Raw genomic sequence first — 26,448 nt, forward strand, 5'->3', positions numbered from 1 at the left:
TGATTCCGCCAAAGGCGGATTCGGAACACCTGTGGTCAAACCAAAAAAAAAGAAAGTGGGTTGAAAATTTTAGTAACATATGGATCCTACTTTTATATACTTCATCCGTCCGGCATTAGGAGTCCCGGTTGACCATTTTCAACCATCCGGCATTAGAAGTCCCGGTTATACATTTCCATAAAAAGTGAAATAAAAATATTATAAAATAAAACACTAAAAAATACAAGTAAAAACACATCCAAATAATAAAGCAAGTAATAATGCGAATAGGGCCCACGTTCCATTATCACACACTCAAACATTTCTTAAAACCCACACTCAACTCAACCGGGACTCCTAATGCCTTGACGGAGGGAGTATTAGTTTTATAATAAGAGCATCCACAATAGTGTGGAGATCGGGCTCGGGCGCCCGATGCATCGGGCGCCCGAGTGAGACGACCAAAATATCGGTCATCCCACTCGGTCGCAAAACGCGTCAGGCGATGCATCGAGCGCCCATTGCAAGGGAGTGCCCGATCTCGACTTTTTTTAAAAAAAAAATTTATGCTTTATTAAACCATTATAGATACTCCATCCTCATTCACTTTTCACACACTTTTCGCACAAATTTAGTTTAGTAATGCAGTTTTTTTATTTTTTAGGTAAGTATGATGTAGTTTTTTTTAATTAAGTAATGTAGTTATTTTTTAAAATATGTGGTGTTTAATATAATATATTTTACTCCCTCTGTCCCATAGTAGATGTCACACTTTCCTTTTTAGTTCTTAGTGAGTTTCGAACTCAAGTCGCGCAGTGCAGAGTTTGTCCCACAAAAGATGTCACATTTCCTCTTTTAGAAAAAGTTCCCACTCACATCAATTATAAAATTATATTTTCTCTCACCACTTAACACACAAAATAACATCTCCTAAAATCCTGTATCATCTCTCAAGTGTGACATCTACTATGGGACGGAGGGAGTAGTATTTTTGTAATTAAAAACAAAAATAAAAAATAATAATATTAAAAATTAAATGCAAATGGAGTTTAATTGATAGGGCGAACACTAGGGCGACACCATTGCAGGAAGAAGGGGCAGACTAAGAAATGTTGATGTGGCGCCCACTAGGGCATCCATTATGATTACCCTAAAATGTGATTGAAAATGAGTTAATGGAATGCGAGTCCACTACCAAAAATAGTAAAAGTGAAGGGTGACAAATTTACAAAAAATGAAAATAAATAACAAGTTTTCAAGAACAGAGGGAATACTAATTTCAAAGTTAGTGGAAAATACCAAAATTTGGTCAAGTTTTAGGGACCAATATCCCTTAAAGATTACTAGTACAATATTTTATTGGGATCTGATCTTGTATATGTAATAATTTGTTTTACTAACTTAATTTTATATACAAGAATTATTATGTATTTCCTCCCACACACATTTCTTTTGGATAGAGATTTTAGGTAATGGTGTTTAGTTGTTAAATTAAGAAAGAATAAGTACAAGTGAGTGAGGGGCAAAGAGAAAAAGTAGGAGAAGATAAAGTAAAAGAGAGAGAATATTAATTTTTTGCCATAAAAGAAACGGTGGTACTTATAATGAGACGGCCTAAAAAGGAATTCACATCATTTATAATAGGATGGATGGAGTAATAATTTTGCATTCTTACAACTCTGCCCTTTCGAAACCAACTGCGCTACCCCTAGACCTGCTCAAGGTTTACCGAACCGGCGGTTAAACCCGAAACTGTAACCGTCGGTTATGGTTTCGAACCGAAACCGTGCCGGAACCGTTGGTTCCGAGCGGTTCCAAACCGGAACTACAAAAAACCTTCGAAAAACCATGAAACCAATCCGGAACCGCAAAAAACCGGTGGTTCGGAACCGAAACCAAAACCGGCGGTTTTGGAACCTGAATCGTAACCGCGAAACACTCTCGCGGTTCGGTTCCGGTTCAGCATTTTTCAAAACCGAAACCGGCGGTTCCGGAACCGTGGACACCTCTAGCTACCCCTGGCAATAATTTTAGCATTTTAATTACATATTGTTGACAAGGAATATTATATATACCAAATTCTTCTACTATAACTAACCAGACTCAAAATTTGAATTGATATAAGAATAAAATTAGTAATAGCACATCACATGTGTTACACTAGTTCCAATTAGACACGCGCTTTTTGAACTGCATTTGCCATTTACATACCTCAGTTTATACCAAGAGGCAGCAAGAAGCTTCCTCAGCCAATAAACAATGCCTCTGTCAAATCCCTCCCAACCTTAGCTGGCCTCAGTCGACAGAATCTCAAGCTCCGCCCACCACAGGGGTGAAAGCTTCGGGATGGCTCCATCGGGCCCTATCCCGGTGATCACTCTCAACCTCGTGCACACCTCTTTCATCGACGGCCTCTCATCTACACAAGACCTTATGAGTTCACCAATTTGTTATACGTTCCCAGGGTCGGGTCCACCGTTTCCCTCAGAGATTGCATTCCCCTGAGGTAGTCGGACGCCCAGTCTTCAAGAGAGTCACTACCCGCAGTGTATGGAAGCCTACCGGTCATCATCTCAAACAGTATCACGCCAAAGCTGTAGACGTTGCTCTGCGGATCCGTTTGCCTCTCTGCTGCAGTGCCCTCGTCCCAGAAGACAAGTTCGGACACTTTGGCAGCGTAGTCCTAAGTTAAATAGATTGACGAGGAGGTCAGGCTTCTGTGGGCTAACGGGGGTGTCATTTGATGCATGTGCTCGAGGCAGTATGCGATTCCCATTGCTATTCTTAATCGTGTTGTCCAGTCCAAGTGTTCCGCTTCTCAAACAAAGTCCCGTTGGGAGCAAAATCGAAAACGATCATTCTTGTGAAGGGCATCTGCTCCTCACAAAAACCGAGTAGGCTGACGAAATTCTTGTGATTCACTTTCGATAGCGAGTCAATCTGAAACGCAGACGAAAAGGGTGTCAAAGGACTAGATTTTTATCACTCTAAGACGGATCTCCGTCTAGAACGGGATGTAGACATACATAAGACATTCATGAAACACATAATCACATAAATTGCACCTTCTTTCTGAATTGGCTTTCGAGATTACTAGACCAGTCCTTTGCAGATGACATGGCAACGGATGCGACTGCTATCTCTACTCCACTGGACAATGTGCCCTTATAGAAGGTACAAATCGAGGTTGAACCAATCACGTTGCTAAAATCTTCACAAGCAGCCTCAAGTTAGGATCTCTTGAGTTTTGGGACACCTGAGACGCCAAGAATGGATAATTTAGTGTCAGAATTCATCATAGTTGAGATCCGCTATGGCTCACGCTGCAAGAACAATGAAATTAATCACATAAATTTAAAAATGATTTGCAGTGTAGAGGTAAGAAGGCGCATCACTTACAAACGCTCTCTGCAGCTGTCCACTTAATCCCGTCGCCCAGGGCTTGACAGTTGCAACTTTACCATATTGATAAACGGCGATTCCAATGACTACAAGCAAAAGTAATAGAGAGCCACCAATGGCTGCAACCAATACAAGTGTGCGATTCTTGTGCTTCTCTTAGCTGGGTGAGTTCGATTCTCTGCTTCTGGAAGTATTGTTCGAGAATTATTGTCAGCGAAAGGGCAAGAGAGAGAGGAAGGTGGTGAAGGTGAAGGTGAAGGTGAAGGTGAAGGCGAAGGCGAAGGCGCGGGAGACTGAGGCACAGAAGGAGCAGGTGCAGGAGCAGGAGTAGGAGCAGGGGCTAAATCTGGATCTGGAATTAAGGGTGGTTGAAATTCTCGAGGGGAACTTGGAGGAAGACGGAACCTGAAGGGCTGTTTTTTTCTTATCGGTGGTTCTTGTAATAATTTCTGCTCTCCCGCATCTCGTTTTTCCCAAGAAGTCCTGTGGAGGTAATGGGATATCATGAAATTGAAAAGGAAAAGTATATTGAATGTCAATGAGGACTCTGATGCATTTAAGGAGAGGACGAGTAAATCATACTCCCTCCATCCCTCAAAGTATGAACTATAACTTTCTAATTTTGGAATAGTTAAACAACACATTACCCCTACACATCATTCTATTTACAACTTATACCATTACACTACACTACTAATAATGTGGAGCCCACACTCCACTAACAGTACTCTTTATCTCTCTCTTACTTTACCAATTATAAATAAAAACCCATGCCGAACCATATGTTCATACTTTTCAAGGACGGAGAGAGTATAAAGTTTAGAACCTATCTTTGATCTAATTAAGACATGAGTTTACATGATTATGTACAAACACAGAAGTTCTTATTGTAGATATGTATTCACTACATATTTATGCTAATAGTAATATATAGGAGTATTAATTATTTATAAACACAGTTGTTCATTATATCCATGTGTCACATAAAAAACTTCATAGACGTGTTAAATCCACTGTGATCACTACCAAAGCTCTCATTCATTGTCACTCTCTACTTTATTATTACTACTAATACTCATTTGGATTTTTTTCATATTGCCGTCATTCACTCACCAAAATGGAATAATGGATATTGAAGTTAACATTGCACCCTCACATCCATTTTCTGTTTTCTTTTTTTTTATTTTGGGATTACAGATCTCAATAGGCCATTCGAGATTAACTGAAGGTTTGAAATGTGTGTTTTCTATCAACTACGATAAAAAACTGGATGCTTCAGTATATAAGATGAGTTCAGTAATAATCAGACAAAAAGCAGAATGCTAAAATCCAAACTACAGAAAATATAGCTATAATGGGAGGGTGATACGTCAATCTCAGCGACTTATCAAAACCTACACGAACAAACAAGCTACCATTCAAGAATCGAAGCAAGTCAAAAGTGGTGAATAGATTGTACATACCATGGCGTAAATAGGCTTTCACAAGCTGCCTCTTTGGATCTCGACAACAGCTCCTCCTCCACCTGAACTTCAGATAGCTTCTGAAGTTCATAAATCTCAGGACATATGTGACTAATACGCTCATTATTATCGAGCAAACTGCATCACAAAAGAAGCCTATTCATCAGACAGAGAAAAAGATGTTCCATCAAAGGCATGACTTATGAGCAGGCTTCAATCCAACTTACAGAAGTGTCATTGAGAAATTGTTGCCTAGACTACAAGGAAGCTGTCCACTAAAGGTATTGTATCCAAAATCCAACACCTCCAATCCTTTTATGTAAGTGATTTCTTCAGGGATCACACCCGAAAACGAGTTGTTGCGCAGAATTCTTCAAATAAACAATTTCAAGTAAATAAAACTGCAAACAGATCACAAAATTGGCAATGAAATAAAATACTAAATTTGAATTGTTTGAACTATAGAATTATCTTACAGAGATTTCAAGTGAATTAGGGTCCCAATATGAGAAGACAAAGTACCTCTGAGGCATAGATCTTTGAGGTTCCTGCAGTATAAGATGGTCTGCAATTCAAAATCCACAACAAACTAAAAGCATTATTTCAATCACTTACAAATCAACAACATATCCTTTTGAGCAGCCAACACCAGACCAAGAACATGGATTCTCCATTCCAATTTCATCAACCCAATTTGACAAAGCTCCATGTGGATCACTCACAATTTCTTGTTTAAATTTCAGCAAAGCCACGCCTATTCAAAGCAAAAAAGCTTCTCCACTTCATTTCCCATCAACAATTGCAATATCAAAGGCAGAAAAAACACAAAAAATCATACCTTCATCATTGAGAGAGCAGCAAATACCCAAGTTAAGCAGACAAAGGGTGCATAAAGCAAATGCCGCCAAGAACCGATTTTGAGATCTCCACAGCTCTTTCATTTCATCAGAAACCCCAATTCGAGTAGAATTACAATGAAATAATCAAGCCAGCTCCGAAATGGCAATAGAACGAGTTTCTTGAAAATAGTTCAACCGCCTAACCTGGTTGACTCAGTCGAGCACACAGCTACAAATGCAAACATAATAAAAAGTTGATTGACTCGAAAGAGAGATGGGGAGAATCAAATTGGAAGCAAAAGACGTTTTAAATACAAATATACAATGCCTTCAGTTAAAAAGTTGATTGACTCGAAAGGACTACTTGAATGCGATTGCGTTCACGAGATTGATTCCTGAAAACGCGTAAATACAAATATACAATGCCTTCAGTTAAAACTAAAAACGCGAATAGGCTTTATGCTTCCACTGAAAAATATCGATGTCCATTTTTTATATGTATTCATTACTAAGTAAAAGTATAAACACCTTTATTTATTTTATTTTTCTTTCTTACTTTATTTTCTTCATTCAACACATAATGTCACTCAAGAAATAAGTCATCTTCTTCGAGACGAAGAAAATACTAAAAAAAGAAAAAAAAAAGCATAGTTGTAATCGAAAACTAACATTACTATGACTCATTGAATCTCAAAACAGTAGCGGATCCAGGAAATGGCGGGGCGGAATTTAATTTTTTAAATATTAATAAATTTAATATTTAAATATTAAATATTTAATTTAATATTATTTTTAATAATAATGTAAATAATATTATATTAATATTTAAGTAGCACTAGCTTTGTTAATAAAATATAAACATAAACATGCATTAACTTGTAAATATGTATTATTCATTTAAAATAACAAATTATTATAAATATTATATACAAAAGTATAAGTAGAGTAGTAAATATTTAGATTTCAAAAATATTTAAAATATTTATTTTGTTGCATAAAGAATAAGATGCATGGATCACAAATTATAAGTACATTAGAAGAAAAAAACATTAACACAAGATTAAAAATGATTTTAACCAAAGCATAAATATAACAACATAATATATGCAAATTAGTAAAAGTTTAGATTTCATAAAGTATTTAAAGGTATTATTTTGATAATAAGAAAAAATATGAATTGATAAAATAAAAAAGTAAGAATGGAAAGGTATTATTTTGATAATAAGAAGAAATATGAATTGATAAATTAATAAAGTAAAGAATGGAAAAAATATGTTCTTATTGAGGGTTGAACCTTAGACCTCTTAGTTAAAAACCCAATAACCAAATCATTAGATGAATATACTTTTTCAATTAATTTTGTTAGGGTAGTAAAAACATGTGATTCTTGGATGTCTTGCATGTGATTGCATTTGCATGTGTTGAAGTGTTTGCTGAACAGAACTGAAGGCATTCACAATGAGGCGGATAATAGTCTGTCATATGCATCGCCCGTCCCATCATCTACCACTGCAGGTGGGTAGACGATGGCGCGTCCCATGCCCACGCCCTTAACTTAGTGGACTATAGGCGGATGATCATTGTCCGGACTATTACAGGCGTCCGAATTATGATTTTAATTTTCTAATTTTTTATTTTATTTTTTTAAATTTTTTTCTATTTTGCACTCTATAAATACACAACATTTTATCTTCATTATAAATGTGTTCCAATCTGTTATAGTTGGCCACCGGTTTGTAAAACGCAAGAACAACAAAGAAATGGACACACGGATTTTACGTGGTTCGATCTTTCGATCTACGTCCACGGGCGAGGAAGAAGGTATCTTTATTGATGATGGTTTGAAGATTACAACGATGAAGAATACAACTCTCAAAACTTCACACTTGCCTCTAATCTCACTTTTTCTCCAAAAGCTAATCAAGCAAATGAAAACAAGAATAGATTCGTGTCAGTTACTATGCACACACACTCTGCTTGTGCATGCATCTGATCTCTCCTTTATATATGGAGAATGCACGCTCCTTCAACGGTGAGCTATTCCAGCTGCAACGGCATCCCAACTGATTCAATCGTTGCCTTCAAATCATGTCCGTCGATCTTGGTGGTCTCTGATGAACGACCCAGATGATGCGTGGTTACTTTTATCAATCTCCACCTTAACCACGCCATCAACTCCACCTTCTTCCCAGCCTGGTCCCCCTTCACTATTCTCGGAGACCCACCAGCTCCAAGCAATACTTGAATTTTAGAGCTGGCAAGGGCTTGGTTAGCATGTCTGCGGCATTGTGATCAGTTGACACTTTCCTCATCCTGACTTCTCCCTTCTGCACTTCATCTCTTACAAAATGGAGCTTCACGTCTATATGTTTAGACCTTTCATTAAACACTTGGTGCTTTGCAAGGGCTAATGCGCTACTACTGTCACAGAAAATGTCCACTGTTTCTTGCTCTTCACCAAAATCCCTCAGAATTCCCTTGAGCCATTTTGCTTCCTTCACTGCCTCGGTTATGGCAATATATTCAGCCTCCGTCGTTGATAAGGCTACTACATGCTGCAAACCCGACTTCCAGCTAACTGCAGTCCCATATAGGTTGAAAACAAAATCAGTTTGGGATCTCCTATTGTCTCTATTTGAAGCAAAATCTGAGTCACAGAAACCAACGAGTGCCCTATCTTGCTGATCACCTTCTGTCTTATATACCAACCCGTAGTCTTCTGCACCCTTTAGATATCTGAGCAGCCACTTTAAGGCACTCCAATGTTCTCTACCATGATCAGACATGAAGCGGCTTGTGACACTTATGGCTTGTGCTAGATCCGGCCTTGTACACAGCATTGTGTACATGATGTTGCCTATGATGTTAGCATAGGGAATCTTACTTAGCTCCCTTCTTTCACCATCACTCTTTGGCCTCTAGTCCATGCTGAGCCTGAAATGAGCTGCCAAAGGGGTGCTCACAGCCTTTGCATTATTCATTTGATACCTCAGCAACAATCTCTTGATATAATCAGATTGGATCAGCCTCAACTCCCTTTGCTCTTTGTTTCTGACTATAACCATTCCAAGTATCCTCCTAGCCTCTCCCAAGTCTTTCATGTCAAACCTTGTTTCAAGTTCTGCCTTCACTTTGATTACTTCAGCATCACTTGCAGCTGCTACTAACATATCATCCACGTAGAGGAGAAGAAACACAACTGCAGCTCAATCCCTTTCTTTTATGAATACACAACTGTCAAAATCTGATTTCCTTAATCACATAGCAGTAATATGTTCATCAAACTTGAGGTACCACTGTCTGCTACTTTGCTTCAACCCGTACAGACTTTTCTTTAGCAAACAAACCATACCTTCACTTCCCGGGACTTCAAAGCCCTCTGGTTGATGCATGTAAATGGTTTCCTCCAACTCTCCATGGAGAAAGGCTATCTTCACATCTAGCTGATGCAAGACCCAACCATTTTTAGCAACTAAAGCCAGCAAAATCCTGATTGAAGTGTGCTTAACAACAGGTGAGAAAACCTCGTTGAAGTCCACCCCTTCTTCTTGAGTAAAACCTCTAGCCACAAGCCTTGCTTTGAATATGATTTTCTCAGTCTCCCCTACTTCAATCTTCTTCTTATAAATCCATTTGCAGCTGATTATCTTCTGAGTCATGGGATTTTTGACCAATATCCAGGTCCAGTTCTTCATCAAGCTTTCAATCTCCTCTTTCATAGCTTTGAGCCATTATCCACTTTCTTTGCTTCTGATGGCCTCTGCGTAGCTAGAGGGTTCAGCATATTCAATAACCTCAGCTACACACAGAGCAAAAAAGCTCATCTCATAGTCACTAAATCTGGTAGGCTTTCTGATTTCTCTTCTAACTCTATCTCTAGCCAACTTGTATTCACTACCTATCTGTGTTGGTGCTTCTGAGCCATCAGTATTAGGATCAGAGTTACCTGGCTCAGCAGCTCCACCTCCATCTGATGTTCCACCTTTACCAAGAATTGGACTCATCTCAGCAACTCCACCTCCATCAGAAATCTCCTGCTCAGAAGTCCCAGCCACATCAGTTCTTTGGCTAGAGTCTATGGGACCATCAGTACTCAGAAAAGGCATATTCTCTTCATCAAAGACCACATCCCGGCTGATGATTATCTTCTGATTCCTCGTTTCTGTGCACCATAGTCTATATCCCTTTACTCCATGTTGATAGCCAACCATCACACACTTAAGCGCCCTAGGATTGAGCTTGCCTTGCTTACAATGGGCATAGGCTCTGCAGCCAAAAACCTTGAATGCCCTGTAGCTGTTATCTCTCCCATACCATCTTGCATTCGGTATTTCATTTCCTATTGCTGATGAAGGTGAATTGTTGATTAAAACGGCTGCTGTAGACACTGCCTCTCCCCAGAAGTTCTTGGGAAGGCCAGATGATGACAGCATGCACCTAACCCTCTCCAAGAGACTCCTATTCATCCTCTCAGCCACCCTATTCTGTTGTGGGTTGGCTGGAACCGTTATGTGCCTGGTGATCCCATTACTCTTGCAGAAAACCTCAAATTCATTTGATAGGAACTTAAGGCCATTATCAGTCCGCAAGCACTTCAACGTTTTTCCAGCTTTGAGCTTCATTTCCTGACTCCATTCCTTGAATTTCTTAAAAGCTTGTGACTTATCCTTCAGTATGAACACTCGAACCTTTCTTGAATAGTCATCAATGATGAACAAAAAATACTTTCCTCCTCCCAAGGTCAGAGGTGTTGTAGGCCCCCACAAATCTGCATGAGCATAATCCAATATCTGTGTGGATGAATGTGTACCAGCCTCATAAGGTAGCTTCTTGCTTTTTCCCAAGACACAATGCTCACATATGTTTGGCCTTGAAGGATCATCTACCTGAACCAACCCTTTTCTGATGAGCTCCTTCAAACCAGTCTCACCAATGTGTCCTAGCCTCTTGTGCCATCTCTCAAAGCCAACCTTTTCTGCTATATTCAAAGATCCAACTATAGCCTCATCCTCCAGATAATATAAGCTATTCTTTCTCTTGGCTCTCAACACATCAACACCATCGTTTGAAACAATCATCTGCCCATTCTCAGAAATTATCTTGAACCCTTTTGACTCAAGAACACCAACTGATATGAGATTCCTTTTGATGCTTGGAATGTACCTCACTTGAGTGATGATCTTGACTGCACCGTTGTTGGTCTTGAGCCTGATGTCTCCAACTCCTTTTACTGCACAGACTTGATCATTGCCAAGCATCACTGACTCGGTTGCTTCAAGAAAATTCTCAAACCAGTCCCTGCAAGAGCTGATATGGAAACTACACCCGGAATCCATGATCCAAGCCCTCTCAATCTCTCTTCCTATGATGTTCATAACCTGAGCCGGTTCTTCCTCCAGGGCTAAATCAGCTTGGTTCTGAGCCATTTCAGTCTGCTTCTTCTTCCAAGAGAAGCAGTCTTTCTTGAGATGCCCGGGTTTTTTGCAATAATGACAGCTCCTTGTCTCCTTTCCTCCCCCATCATGCTGCTTCTGTTGTTGAGGGGGTTTAAATGATCCCGGCCATTTCTTCTTCTTTCCCTTGAAGCCTTTCACATTCAGAGCTTGATTGCCATTGCTTTCACTTGATGCAGAGGAGTTCTTTTCCAGCTCCTTTGAGCGAAGAGCACATTGAACTTCCTCATAGGTAATCCCAGATTCTGCATTTCTGCCGAATAACATTGCATCCTTGAGGTGCTGATAGGATTTAGGCAAAGCATTCAGAAGCATGATGACCTTATCCTCATTCTTCATCGGGCCATCAACATTTTCTAAATCATCAAGATTCTTATTAAAATCATCTATCTGTTCTGCGAAAGATCGATCTTCAAGAATCTTGTATGAGAACAGACGTTGCTTCATATATAGGCGGTTGGCGAGAGACTTGGTCATGTACAGGTCCTCGAGCTTCATCCATACCCCAAGCGCCGTGGTCTCCTTCGCAACCTCGCGCAACACCTTGTCAGTGAGGTTGAGAACAATAGCGTTGTGTGCTTTCTTGGCAATCTCAACCTTCTTCTTCACAGCCTTTTCATCGAGATCTTCCTTCTCCTTTCCTTTCGAATCATCCGGTGCAATGGCTTCATCAAGCCCTTGCTGAATCAGCAGAGCTCTCATTTTGATCTGCCACAAAGCAAAATCGTTCTTCCCCGAGAACTTCTCCGCTTCGAATCTCGCCGTCACCATCGATAACCAATCGGATCTGAAACCCTTCCCACAGACGGCGCCACTTGTTATAGTTGGCCACCGATTTGTAAAACGCAAGAACAACAAAGAAATGGACACACGGATTTTACGTGGTTCGATCTTTCGATCTACGTCCACGGGCGAGGAAGAAGGTATCTTTATTGATGATGATTTGAAGATTACAACGATGAAGAATACAACTCTCAAAACTTCACACTTGCCTCTAATCTCACTTTTTCTCCAAAAGCTAATCAAGCAAATGAAAACAAGAATTGATTGGTGTCAGTTACTATGCACACACACTCTGCTTGTGCATGCATCTGATCTCTCCTTTATATATGGACAATGCACGCTCCTTCAACGACGAGCTATTCCAGCTGCAACGGCATCCCAACTGATTCAACCGTTGCCTTCAAATCATGTCCGTCGATCTTGGTGGTCTCTGATGAACGACCCAGATGATGCGTGGTTACTTTTATCACAATCAATTCCCAAACTCAATCGAAAGTAATATATAATGCCTCCTTCAATTAGGAAGTAAAGTAATCCATAAATTAAACATACACACTGACCAAGAAAAAAAAATATATATATATAAATACTAGTCCAAAACACATACTATGATACTATGTAATACCTGTAATGAAGCTACTATATATGGAAGAAGATGGCAGAAAACTTCACCATTTACCCAAACCAAAAGGTAAGATTGAATTCCCCCACTTTCCTAAACAATAGTAGTATGTAGTATTCAGACATTAATTCATAACATATATGGAGTACTATTACTATATATAATAATCAGTGCTAAGTTTAATCTTGAAAGCCGGCCTGTATCCAAACAGCATCCCTCACATTGCTCAAATCCCTGCCCTTGAGAGTCCGCCCCTTCCCTTCATGCACCGAAGGCGACGCCCCTCTCGTCTTCGCCAAATACTCGTGAGGAGGCAATCCCTCATTTCCCTTCTCATTATACTCTCCCACACATGCCCTGCTCGACGATCCAGGAATGTTCATCGGCTGGGATTTTTGCTGCTGAGCTTTTCCGGTGTTGGAAATGGATGTCTTGCTCTCCGTTTGGTCGCCGGTGACGTCAACTTTGTTGAATTCGAATTGATCCATCGCAGTTGAGAAATGAGATGTTGGGAGCAGACTTGGTTTATGAGTGTGTAGGATGACTTTGGCTATAATGCTTGCTTGGAGTATTTATAAGGGTTATTTGCCAATAATTCTGCCTTCTTTTTTCAATATTTATGATTTTACTAACCAATAATAAGAGGAGTTACGACAAAATATTTTTAGAATGTGGACTCAAATTATATGCGTATGAGCTAAATTATTGTATTCGGACTGGATTTTATACTTTGGTTGATAGATTATATATCTTATATTCAATCCAAATCATTTTATTTTGTTATTACTAAATTTTATTTAATGAGACAAATGTCCATTAATGCTGTTGTGATATATGTAAAGCACAGAATCATCAATTATCAAGATTAACATATTAGATTTTCTGCGCCACTCAATATTGTTATTTCAGATATTTTACATTTCCTACTTCTTTCACAAATTTATAAAATATTAAAGACATAAATGCATAATAATTCCAAATTATATAATTTGTATGATTGCATATGAAATATAATTCATTGTTTTTAATCAAGTTTTAGTTAGTCTCATAATATTTGAAATCAAAATATTAAATCAGAAATTTTCAATTTATCTTAATTATCTTATTTGTATACAAAATATTTATTCTGATTTCAAATCTTATTACACCAACCATAATTTGATTAAATACCATGATTTAAATAACTATTATATACATATTGTGATAGTGATAAAATGGTAACTCTAAATATTGTACAAACTTCAAACTATGATTTAAACCGTTAGAAACGGTCCAGATCACAGTTTGAAGTTTGTATAATATTTAGAGTTTATATTTAATTACATCCCTATTGTTAATACAAATAAGTTGTTAAAATATAGTAGTAATTAAAATATATTTAAGAAATTATTACACAATATACTACTCCCTAAATGAAAAAAGCACAAATTCAAACAGTAACTATATAATCCAATGTTTTTAAAACCGGACCGGACCGGCCGGTTCGACCGGTCGGACCGCGAACCAGTAGTTAGTCCGGTCCGGTTCACCCCTTTAAACCACCACTGCATTGAACCGCCGTGAATCGGTGGAACCGGCCGGTCGGACCGGTTGGACCGTGAACCGGAAACCGGTTTTCTATTTTTTTTTTCAAAATATTTTAAAATTTATTGTTGGTAGAGGTTGAACTCATGACCTTTCTTCTAGTTAAGAAGCCCTCTACCACTCCACCACATGGGCTCATTGAACAATTTGAACATTAAATATTTTTATACATTAACCATTAATTTTTATCTACAAAAACTAATAATTCATTTTAATTTTATTATTCTTTATATTATTAGTACCATATAAGATTCATTATTTACTATAAATAAATTTTTTATATCACATGGGCTCATTGAACAATTTGAACATTAAATATTTTTATACATTAACCATTAATTTTTATCTACAAAAACTAATAATTCATTTTAATTTTATTATTCTTTAATATAATTGTTAATTATAATATATATAATTATCATCCTTTATATTTTAATGATGCTCTACTTACCATCTATATTATTATTAGTACCATATAAGATTCATTATTTACTATAAATAAATTTTTTATATTACATACTTAATTTATATACCCTAGCTATTGACATTAATGAATAATCTTATCTAAACTAATTAATAAGTACTTAATTCGTATTTAATTATATATTATTTTATGAAATAAATTTTCTTAAATTAAAATAAACATTATTTTAATATGTGAAATATTAAATTTTTTATCTAGACTAACTAATATTAAATATATATATATATATATATATATCTGAATATATTTACTAAATTTTAATATTATTTATATTTATACATCACTACTTATCTATAAGGTTTAATGTTTTGTGATATATTATTAATTGTAAATCATTTACTAAATTTAATATATTTTTATATATATTTGCAACAGTAAAACGGTTAGACCAGTGGTTTGACCGGTTGAACCGTGAACCAGTAACGTCGCCGGTTCGCTTGCCGGTCCGATTTTTAAAACATTGATATAATCCATTCACCCAAAATCTCTAATGTATTTCCCAATAAAAATCTCTTACACACAAATTCCAACTTCTCAAATTCTCAAATCTCATAAATACACGAAACTATTACTCCACATAAAAATTTACAATACAAACAAAGAGAAATAAGGAAATAAATAAGTGTTTCAAGTTCCAACACATAACCAATTGTAAAAAGCACTCTCCATCTCCCCTTTCCTCTATCTCCACTTCTCTCTTGTTAAGTCAAGTTTTTTGCAACAAGTTTAACCTAACTTAGGCCAGCAATTTTCTGCTCCAGCTTGTAGATCCAATCCAATTGTACTTAACAATAGAACAATCCTTAGGTTCAGGCCTGCTTATAAGATTAGGTTCATCCCCATCAGATTCATGAACATAGAAAGGTAGTGTCAATAATGTTGTCATATCACCAAACCTCTTTGGTTTGATTATAATTCTCTTTGGTTTGTCTGTGGACAACAGATAACTATCAAGCTTATTATCATATTCAACAATGTTAATGCCAACATGAGCATCTACCTCTTCAGCCACATTCTCAGTAACACTATCAGACACATTATCATGCTTGACCAATATCAAATTTAGAAATCAAACTCAGACTCTGACTCATTTTCAAAAGCATTTTCATTTTGGATCAGGTCATGAGTCACATAACCCTTCAACTCACTTGAGGCAACCTCTACCTTTTGGAGTCATCATTGGATTTAGAAATCACAGATTTAGTAAGCCGGAAAAATTTAGATTTATTAAAAATAACATCTCTAGTGATGGTGACTTTGTGTTAGAATAAGGAAAGATTTAGGAGAATAAATTAAGGATCAATTCCCCACATTAATGGATTGATCAAATCATGTATAGACTAAGGATGATTTAGTTACCATGTTGAGATGATTGTACTCCTATTTAACATGGACGATTGGAATGAAAATAATATCAAGCCTTACACTAAATATTCCTTCTTCTCAGCCGTTTAACATGACATCAGAGCCAGCAATGATTCTGGGAGCTCAGAATCAATCTCATCATCGCTCTTAACCCTTCCCAACCTCTTGGCCAAGAACCTGTAAAAAGGTAGAAATGTCAGAAATCGAAAAAGAGATCACCGGCGACCCGAACACATCCGAAGCGGATGAGTTTGCACGCCTCTTTTCAAACTTCATGCGTAAAAGACTTATGCAAAGCCAACCACCAGAAAATCACGAAACCAAACCAGAAAGACACATATACAAAACCGATTCTCAACCCTTGACAGTAGGGTTCAAACTCAATAGAGAGAACTATCCGGTGTGGTCCGTTCTGATGCATAACGCGATCAGTGGAAGGGGGATGGTATCTCACATCACAGGAGTCCCGACCCCGCCGCCAAGAACCGATCCAACGTTTACACAGTGGCAGGAAGCCGACCATTGTGTATTCACGTGGCTAGTTCAAAACATCGAGACCAAACTGGTTAGCCGTGTTGCTCAACAACCAACGGCGAAACATATATGGGACAACCTAGCTGTAACATACAAAAGCGGCGGAGATTCGCTACAAACATACGATCTCCACCGTAGGGCGAGCACCCTAAGACAGGGGAACACCACGCTGGAAGAGGTGTGGAACGACCTCAATGAAATATGGATGGCAATTGACCAGAAACGGCCCAATCGGATGAAATACCCAGAAGATATCGAGATCTACAACGAAGAAACATCACAAGATCGATTATATCAATTTCTTACTGCATTGGATGGTAAATATGAGTTGGTAAAGAGAGAGGTGCTGAAGATGGAACCACTTCCCTCAGCCGAGCAGGCATACAACATAGTGAAGCGAGAGGATGCCCGATCGGAAATCCTTCGCCCCACCGACGGAAAATCCCCAGGAGACGGAATTGGAGCAAGGCTGTTCACGGTGAGAAGGCCGAATCATCCCTCCGCTCCACGTCGCGGCGGCAGTAGCGGAAACGGGGGGTGGAACCAACGGACCTCCGATGAACGGAGAATGGATGAAGATCGGTCAAAATTAGTGTGTACAAACTGTGGAAAACGCAAACACACCAAAGAACAATGCTTCGAATTGGTGGGATATCCTGACTGGTGGAAGTCGAAGCATAAACCAGCGGCTACTCGGCCACCATGGAGCAAAGGCCACGCCGCCGTAGCTTTTGGAGCGGATGGAGAAACAGCGAGCCTCGCCGCCACCGAGGGCAACTGCGACGCGGCCGCTCACACCCGGGGCAACGATCAGCTAACCGGCGCACCACCGAGAGCAGCCGAAAGTGCTCAATTCGCCGCTGGAGGAACTTCTCTATCCTTTACAAAATATACCCCATCCCAATAATTTATTCATTTCTGCCCCCAGTAATTCCCGAAATTCTAAAGTAACCCCCAGGTTTTTTGAAAACTGCAAATCAGCCCCAATTGAATGTAAAAATAGTTTTAAAGTCCGAGAAAATGTTGGGATAGCATGCTCAATGTCTGCAGGATCTGGGAAAATCAATAGGTGGATTTTTGATTGTGGGGCTACTGACACAATGACTTATGATGAGTCGGATATTACTAAGATTCATACACCTCACTTATCTCATATTCAAACTGCTAGTGGGGAGTTTACGGTTGTAAAAGAGGCTGGGACTGTGAAGATTTCTCCAACCCTAGAATTGTCTAATTGTCTGCATGTTCCGTCACTATCCCATAAATTATTGGCAATCAGTCATGTGACCCGGGAATTAAATTGTACATTACTAATGCAACCGAATTTCTATCTACTGCAGGATATCAGGACCGGAGAGATTATTGGGCGTGGCACTGAAAGTAACGGGCTGTACTACGTGGATGAGATAGCCCAAAAAGGAGCTGTCATGCTAACTCACTGGTCTGCGGATAGGGAAGCTTGGCTCTGGCACCGACGCTTAGGTCATCCTTCTTCGGGATATTTAAAATTGTTATTTCCCAATATTACTCCAAAATCGAACATGTATTGTGAAACTTGTGTTTTGGCTAAAAGCCATAGAAACTCCTATCCTTTGAGTAACTCCCGTACTAAATCCATATTTGATTTGATACATTCCGATGTTTGGGGGCCCGCACCAGTAGTTGGGGGACAAGGTTTTAAATATTTTCTTATCTTTGTTGATGATTGTACACGTATGACTTGGGTATACTTTATGAAGCATAAATCTGAGGTTTTCGAACACTTTGCCCATTTATGTGACCTTGTCCAAACATAATACCAAAAACCCATAAAAGTCATTCGATCTGATAATGGGGGGGGGGGAGTTTGTTAATTCCAAAATGAAACAGTTCATCCTAGAAAAAGGAATGATACACCAAACCACATGTGCCCACACTCTAGAACAAAACGGGGTAGCCGAAAGAAAAAATAGAATCCTACTCGAAATGACCCGGGCCATGCTCATAGAATCACAAGTTCCAAACACCTTCTGGCCTGAAGCCCTTGCCACTTCCGCCTATCTTCTAAATCGGCTACCCACCCATATCCTTAAATTCCAAACACCAACCGATACCCTAGCCCTACACACAACCATACCTCCGCATCTTTCCCTAGAACCTCGAGTCTTTGGATGCTCAGTCTTTGTCCATATACCAAAACATGAACGAACAAAGTTATCCCCTTGTGCCGTTAAATGTGTGTTTGTGGGGTACAGAGTGAACCAAAAGAGTTATAGATGCTTTGATCCTAAGTCAAATCGCATGTACACAACCATGAATTGTGATTTCCTTGAATCCGAATACTTCTATACCCATCTTAGCGGTCAGGGGGAGAGCGATAGTAGGCAAAATATTAGTGACCCTCTAAGCTGGATGTCAGTGCCAAGTGTACCAGAAGCGGACCTACTAGAGGAAGCAGTACGCAACTCCGCTGGGCAAGTCTCTGATGTGGTACAGACTGAAGCGGCAGGTGACACAAGTCCTAATATTGACTCTCCGCTTCTGATATCGGATGTAAGTACTCTTGCTCCTGTCAATGAGATTAGTGAATCTGATACTGTGAATGGGACTCAGGGGGAGATTAGTGATCAACTTGAAGCAGTTGAAACGGACGACATTGAGGGGATCGATCCCGATACTGGAAGATATATACTACCTCCACGGGTGAATAAAGGAGTACCTCCGAAGAGATACTCTCCAGAGAGAATCAACAGAAAGGCAAGATACTCTATTGCGAACTTGGCCAAAGGTCATCTAACTGAAATGGCTCATGCCTTTGAGGAAGCACTATACGATGGGGAAGAGATCCCACAGTCAGCAGATGAGGCAATGAAAAACAAAAATTGGAGGGAGGCCATGAAAAAGGAGATCGATGCCTTGATGCGGAATCACACTTGGGACAGGTGTGTACTACCCGAAGGAAAAAAACCAGTTGGGTGCAGATGGGTGTTTACCATTAAGCGGAGACCGGATGGAAGTATTGAGCGGTATAAAGCTCGGTTGGTGGCTAAAGGGTATACTCAGACTTACAGAATAGACTAATCGGAGACCTTTTCTCCAGTGGCCAAGATGGATACGATCCGAGTACTACTCTCCATTGCTGCCAATCGAGATTGGCCACTATACCAGTTCGATGTCACAAATGCTTTTCTTCATGGCGAGTTGAAGAAAGAAATATACATGGAGGCACCACCAGGTTTCTCAGACGAATTCAAGACAGGTGAAGGATGCAGACTAAGAAAGACTCTGTATGGACTAAAGCAATCACCGAGGGTTTGGTTCGGAAGGTTTGCAGACGCGATGAAAAGCTATGGATATAGATAAAGCAACTCAGATCATACACTCTTCCTAAAAAGACAAGAGGGAAAGACTACCTGCTTAATTGTGTACGTAGATGACATGATTATTACAGGTGATGATGCGGAGGAAATTGTAAGTTTGAAGGAAAAGCTTTTCAAAGAATTCGAAATGAAGGATTTAGGTGACCTCAAGTACTTCTTGGGAATTGAAGTTCTTCGCTCACCACGAGGGATATTCTTGAGGTAGAAAAAATACATCCTGGACATCCTAGCAGAAACCGGCCAACTAGAGTGTAAACCAGCCGAGACCCCGATTGTTCAAAATCATGGCTTGAAGATACGAGATGGAACTGAGGCGGCAGATCGAGGGCAATATCAGCGATTAGTTGGGAGACTCATCTATTTATCTCATACTAGACCTGATATTGCTTATGCCGTAGGAGTGGTAAGTCAATTCATGCATCAACCCCAGGCCGAACATCTAGAAGCTGCGCGGAGGATAGTTCGATATTTGAAGGGAACTGTTGGACATGGAATAGTATTCAAGAAAAATGGAGGCTTAGAAATCCATGGGTATACTGATGTAGATTGGGCAGGTAATCCAGTGGATAGGAGGTCGACCTCGGGCTGCTTCACGTTTGTTGGGGGAAACTTGGTAACATGGAAAAGTAAGAAGCAGAAGGTGGTAGCTCTATCTAGTGCAGAGGCAGAATTCAGAGGAATCAAGAGTGGTCTGACTGAAATCATGTGGCTGAGAAAACTGATGACAGAGATTGACTCTGTTCTAAGCAAGAGTCAGCTGTACTGCGATAACAAAGCTGCCATAAGCATTTCAGAGAATCCAGTGCAGCATGACTGAACGAAGCACGTCAAAGAAAAGATTGAAGAAGGAATTGTCGAATTTCCATTTGTGCGTTCTGAAGATCAATTGGCAGATATACTAACCAAGGCGGTTAGCTCAAGGAGTCTTGAAGAGGTACTTGACAAATTGAGTATCGGAGATCCCACTACTCAATTTGAGGGGGAGTGTTAGAATAAGGAAAGATTTAGGAGAATAAATTAAGGATCAATTCCCCACATTAAGGGATTGATCAAATCATGTATAGACTAAGGATGATTTAGTTACCATGTTGAGATGATTGTACTCCTATTTAACATGGACGATTGGAATGAAAATAATATCAAACCTTACACTAAATATTCCTTCTTCTCAACCGTTTAACACTTTGAATCTAGGTTTATCCTTAAGCCACACCCTATAGCCCTTTACACCTTCAGGATATCCCAAGAAAACACATTTCTTAGACCTAGGCTCAAGTTTATGAGGTTGTTTATGTATAAAAACTCTTAGGTGTGAAAGGCTAACATGTTTTCCTTTTAAAGGGACAGAGAGAGATCTATTAATCAAATAGGTAGTAGTATTAATAGCTTCATCCCAAAACTTTTTTGACAGAGAAAGAATACATCTAACTCTTTCCAACAAAGTTCTGTTCATCTTCTCTGCAACATCATTTTGTTGTGGTGAATAGGGGATAGTTTTATGTCTCTTAATCCTAAACTGACACACAAGTAATTCAGTTGAGAGTTACAGAAATCCAGACCATTACCTGTTCTCACAGTTTTAATCCTTTTTCTTGTTTGGTTTTCAATCAAACACATTCAATTTTTAAATTTCTCAAAAACAATCTGATTTATGTTTTAAAAGAAACACCCATGCCTTTCTTAAAAATCATCTATAATGAACTGGAAATAAGAGCACCCCCATGAGTAGTAACAAAAGCTGAACCAACATCAGCATGCATGTGTTCAAACACATTTTTACTAGAACAGATACACATAGATGTAGGAAAAGAAACTTTGTGTTGCTTTCCTATTACACATGTATCATAGAAAGGGGAGAGGCATGTTTACTTCATTATCACACAGACATCCACATGTCCTCAGCCCGCCACACGTTAGCCAACACGCGGCACCGGGCTCTCATTTTAGGCCGAACACAAAATGCAACGGACTACTAGATATTGGGCCTGGTTACAGGGTAGCAAATATGGACTTCCACGGCCACATAAAGATACAAATCAATGTTAGTAATCATAAATAATTTTATTCACTATGCATTGATAAGCTTGAATGTTTTTATTTTATCTTTAATTTTTATTTTTAAATATATTTCTAATATTTTCTAATACTAGGAGTATTAAACAAATTTTGCCAACATTGTAAGAGTGATTTCATATGATAAACAAATTTCATATTATATGTACTCATTTTATTATAGGTGAAAGAAATTTTTGGATAAATCTAAGGTAATTATAGGTTTTTTTTTTGAAGTCGTTGCAAATTGACAAGAGAATTTCAAACCTGAGTCTTGAAAGCATGAAGCCATGAAGTATATTTATAATTTCATCTATCAATACTTTTAAATTTTGAGATGTCAATCGAATCAATTTATATAAATTTGGTCTTAGTTTTAATGACTGTGGGTTCTTTTAATGCTATAGGTCAGTCAAGTTAGAGGCGGAATTCTTTTTTAAAAAGTAAGACAAGTTTATTTCATTGAAATATAAGATGTGTGCATGTCAATCAAGATACTTCATCTTGTCTTAGATGTCCAAATAAATTCATTTCAATTTTATTGAACACATTTTTTCCTCAAATATTTTCTATAAAACAATCAATAAAATATTCACCACATAGATGAAATGATAGTAAAACTTCCATATAAACAATCAAAACGCATCTAAAAAACCTATACAAAATCTTAGTATCAAATTTAAGGTCAAACTAATAAAATTAGAGAATTAAGTTGTTAGAAAATTTTCAGTAGATTTTCGTAACAATCATATTCATGTAGTATATGGGAGGCTTGCTATTTTCAATTCGGACTAATTGAATTGAATTCTATCGGGACAAAAACTTTCCTTGGAAATCCGTTGTCCAATTTCAAAGTTAGAGCATCTGCAACGCGATCAAGGAAGGGTATGGACCGCTTGTGCCGGTGCATGTTTACCTTGTGCCTGCGAACTGGAATTCGATTACAAAAACTAATAACATGCCGTAGGCACACCTCCAAAATGTTAAAAAAAAAACACCGGATTATTATCCATTAAATTTCAATGCCATTGTTGTTTCATGCAATTTCAATTTGCAGCAAAAGGCTACAGACTAAATTTTGTGCATTGAAAATTTCTTCATGAGTGAGTATTAATCTGATCTTATGTTTTCAATTCAAAACCATGGTCAAACAAAAGTATACATGAAATACACGTGGATCAGTTGTCCAAATTTTGTCATGAACAAAATTGAATCTTTTATATGGTGCTAAATTTTCATCCAAGCAAAAGTATTGTGAGTTTATGTCTATAAAAACTGACAAGACAAAACCTAAGTCATAAATCTCATCCATTTTCCCCTCCTCCAAAATCTCTCATCTCAACCACCATGCATCCTTCTCTCCACCACCTCCTCCTCCTCTCACTCACCCTAATTCTTCCCTTCTCCGCCGCCTCTTCACTGCCGCTTCACCTCTCGAAAACCACCCACCTCCGCCCCGCCCCAACAATACATCGAAGTCACCCGCCCCCTCCCCTTCGACTCCCTCACCCCCTCATGCATCCTTCCCCTCCTCTCCCACACCTTCACCACTCCCACCACCAACGCCACCTACTCCTCCCCAGCAAACTGCTCCTAGTCCAACGCCGTCCTCCACTTCTCTGCCGCCTCCAACGTCTGGCTAGCCGACGCGGAGATCGCCCGCTCCAGCACCCCCGAAGGAATCTTCTGGAACTTCCGCAAGGACGTCACCCGCTACGCCTCCCTCCTCCGCAGCTCCAACCTCACCCTCTCCGTCGCGCTCTAAAGCCTCGTCGACCACGTCACCACGTATAACGTCAACGTCACCTTCCTCTACTACGACGTCAACAAAACCGATCACGCCGTTACCACCCCGTTAACACTGATCCGGCCTGAAAAGAGCTCTGAATCTCTCGAATAGAATCAAAATCCGGCGGATTTTGCACCGGGAGACGAAGGCCACTGGTTCAGAATCGACAACGGATCGGATTCACTTTTGGGAAACATTCAAATTCCGTCCAACACATACAGAGCCGTGATCGAGATCTACCTCTCGCCTCATAACAGAGACGAGTTGATAAAACTATGAAGATAGAATGATAAATCTATGAAGATAGAATGATAGATCTATGAAGATAGAATGATAGAGTTGATTGGAGAAACAGTGAGAGAGAACTTGGGAGAAAATATGAGATATTATTCATTGAATTCAAAATGCATACAAAGACACCTTATATACTTGGTGTTGAATCTAACTAACAAAGGACTTAACAAATAAACTGAAATCTAACTAACTCCAGCTGTCAACTAACTAACTAACTAACTGAAGCATCAACCTCTTCTGCATGGAATGTGCTCGTGTGTGTGAGGATGCATGGGAGGCTGCATGGGCGTGATGTAGATGCGGCTGTGTGCATGAATGTTGTGCATGGATGTTGTTGCTCTGATAGGCCCCCTCAAGATGGACTGTACAGAGTTTTAAAGTCCATCTTGATCAACAAGTTGTGAAAAGGAGCAGCGGCTAAGGGCTTTGTGAATATGTCAGTCAATTAATTGTTGTTGTGAACATGGATGGTTTGTATCACTTCTTCAAGAATTTTATCACAAACAGTGTGGCAATCGATCTCAATATGCTTTGTGCGCTCATGGAAAACCGGATTAGAGCTAATGTGAACAGCAGTCTGGCTATCACAATACAAGGGAACCGGTTGTTTCATCTCTATGCCGAAATCCTTAAGTAGAGCAATTATCCAAACTATCTCACAACAAGCAAGGGCCATGGACCTGTATTCAGCTTCAGCAGAGGACCTCGAGACAGTATGTTGTTTCTTTGATCTCCAAGAAATCAAAGAAGTGCCAATAAATAAGCAAAAACCAGAGATGGAGCGCCTGGTGTCTGGGCATCCAGCCCAATCAGCATCAGAGAAGATGCTAGGAGAGATGTCTGCTTGAGCTGAATAGAATAAGCCATGACCAATTGTCCCTTTCAGATATCTAAGAACTCTTTCAGCAGCAAGAGAGTGATCTAAGCAGGGTTTGGATAGGAATTGGCTTAGTTTATTTACAGCAAATGTGATGTCAGGTCTTGTGATACAAAGATCAACCAGCCTTCCAATGAGTCTTCTGTAAGCCGTAGGATCATCAAGTGGAGGTCCTGCATCCATTTGTAGCTGCTTGATGGAATCCATGGGGGTAAAGGCAGGTTTGCATCCAAGCAAACCAACATCAGACACAAGATCTAAGGCATATTTATGCTGAGAAATGAAGATCCCAGTGTTGTTTCTAGCAATTTCCATGCCTAGAAAATATTTAGGATAGCCTAAGTCCTTGAATTTGAAGTGATTGGTAAGGAAGAATTTAAACTCAGAAATCATGCTCTCTTCACTGCTGGCTACTAAGATATCATCCACATATATGACAACACCAAAGAAATGGCCGGTTGGAGATTGTCTGTAGAAGAAAGAATAATCTGAAGGAGATTGAGTCAGACCAAACCCAGATAGAACTTGAGAAAACTTCAGGTACCACTGCCTGGAGGCTTGTTTAAGACCATATAAGGACTTTTTCAATTGACAAACAAGTTTTCCAGAGCCAGGTGGAGGATCATCAACAACTAGACCAGGAGGCAAGGACATATAGATTTCTTCTTCCAAATCTCCATATAGGAATGCATTATTAATATCCAGGTGTGCCAAGGTCCAACCCTTAATAGCAGCAAGAGAAAGCATGAGTTTGACAGTAGTGAGTTTGGCTACAGGAGAAAAGGTGTCATGATAATCAACACCAGCCTGTTGAGTGAAGCCTTTTGCAACCAAACGAGCTTTGTATCTTTCCACAGTAGCATCAGCTTTAAACTTGATTTTGTATACCCATTTGCATGAGATAGGGACTTTACCCGGAGGTAGATAAGTGATCAACCAAGTATTGTTTCTAATCAAAGCTTGCAGCTCTTCTTGCATAGCCAGAACCCATTCTGAGCTTTGAGATGCCTTTTTGTAGGTAGAGGGTTTATTTAGTGTGGAGAGTAGGATGATGAATTGGAGATAAGGCTGAGATAATTTTGAAAGAGAGAAGTAAGATGAGATTGGGTATTTTGAGGATGTGGTGACTGAATTACATAAGTAATCAGTGAGATGAGATGGAGTTTTGAGTAATCTGCCAGACTTGGAGTGATAAGAAGTGTGAGGATTCTGAGGAATAGGATCAGTATGAGGTGGAGGATGTAGAGAGCTGAGAGGATCAGAATGAGACTGAGAGGGAAAATTGGAGTGAGGCTGAGATGAGAATGGAAAATCAGATTCTTGGAATGAGACATTTCTGCTAATAAAAATCTCATTAGTGTCTATATCCATGACTTTATATCCTTTGAAACCAGAGGGATAGCCAATGAAGACACATTTGATGGCTCTAGGTGAGAATTTATGTTTGCTTCTGTCAAGTGTGGATGCAAAACAAAGACATCCAAAGGTTTTGAGATTGGAATAAGAAGGTGGCTTTTTGAATAGAGCTTGAAAAGGTGTTGTATTATCTAGAAGAACAGAGGATGGGGT

At 39.2% G+C, this 26,448-nt stretch overlaps 1 protein-coding gene and 1 pseudogene across 1 annotated transcript; both read right to left on the bottom strand.

Annotated features, from left to right (window-relative positions):
* Window positions 1-2,064: 2,064 nt before the first annotated feature.
* Window positions 2,065-6,025, bottom strand: LOC121744223 (annotated as a pseudogene).
* Window positions 6,026-12,720: 6,695 nt separating this feature from the next.
* On the bottom strand, window positions 12,721-13,029 carry LOC121807834. Its single transcript, XM_042208207.1, has one exon. The coding sequence runs from the start codon at window positions 13,027-13,029 to the stop codon at window positions 12,721-12,723; it is 309 nt and encodes a 102-aa protein (XP_042064141.1).
* Between the last annotated feature and the right edge of the window lie 13,419 nt (window positions 13,030-26,448).

The sequence above is a fragment of the Salvia splendens genome, chromosome 1, assembly GCF_004379255.2.
Source record: "Salvia splendens isolate huo1 chromosome 1, SspV2, whole genome shotgun sequence".
NCBI lineage: Eukaryota > Viridiplantae > Streptophyta > Magnoliopsida > Lamiales > Lamiaceae > Salvia > Salvia splendens.

What these genes read in the sequence shown, in the direction of transcription:
- LOC121807834 (XM_042208207.1), bottom strand. Translation starts at nt 13,029, where the DNA reads ATGGATCAATTCGAATTCAACAAAGTTGACGTCACCGGCGACCAAACG.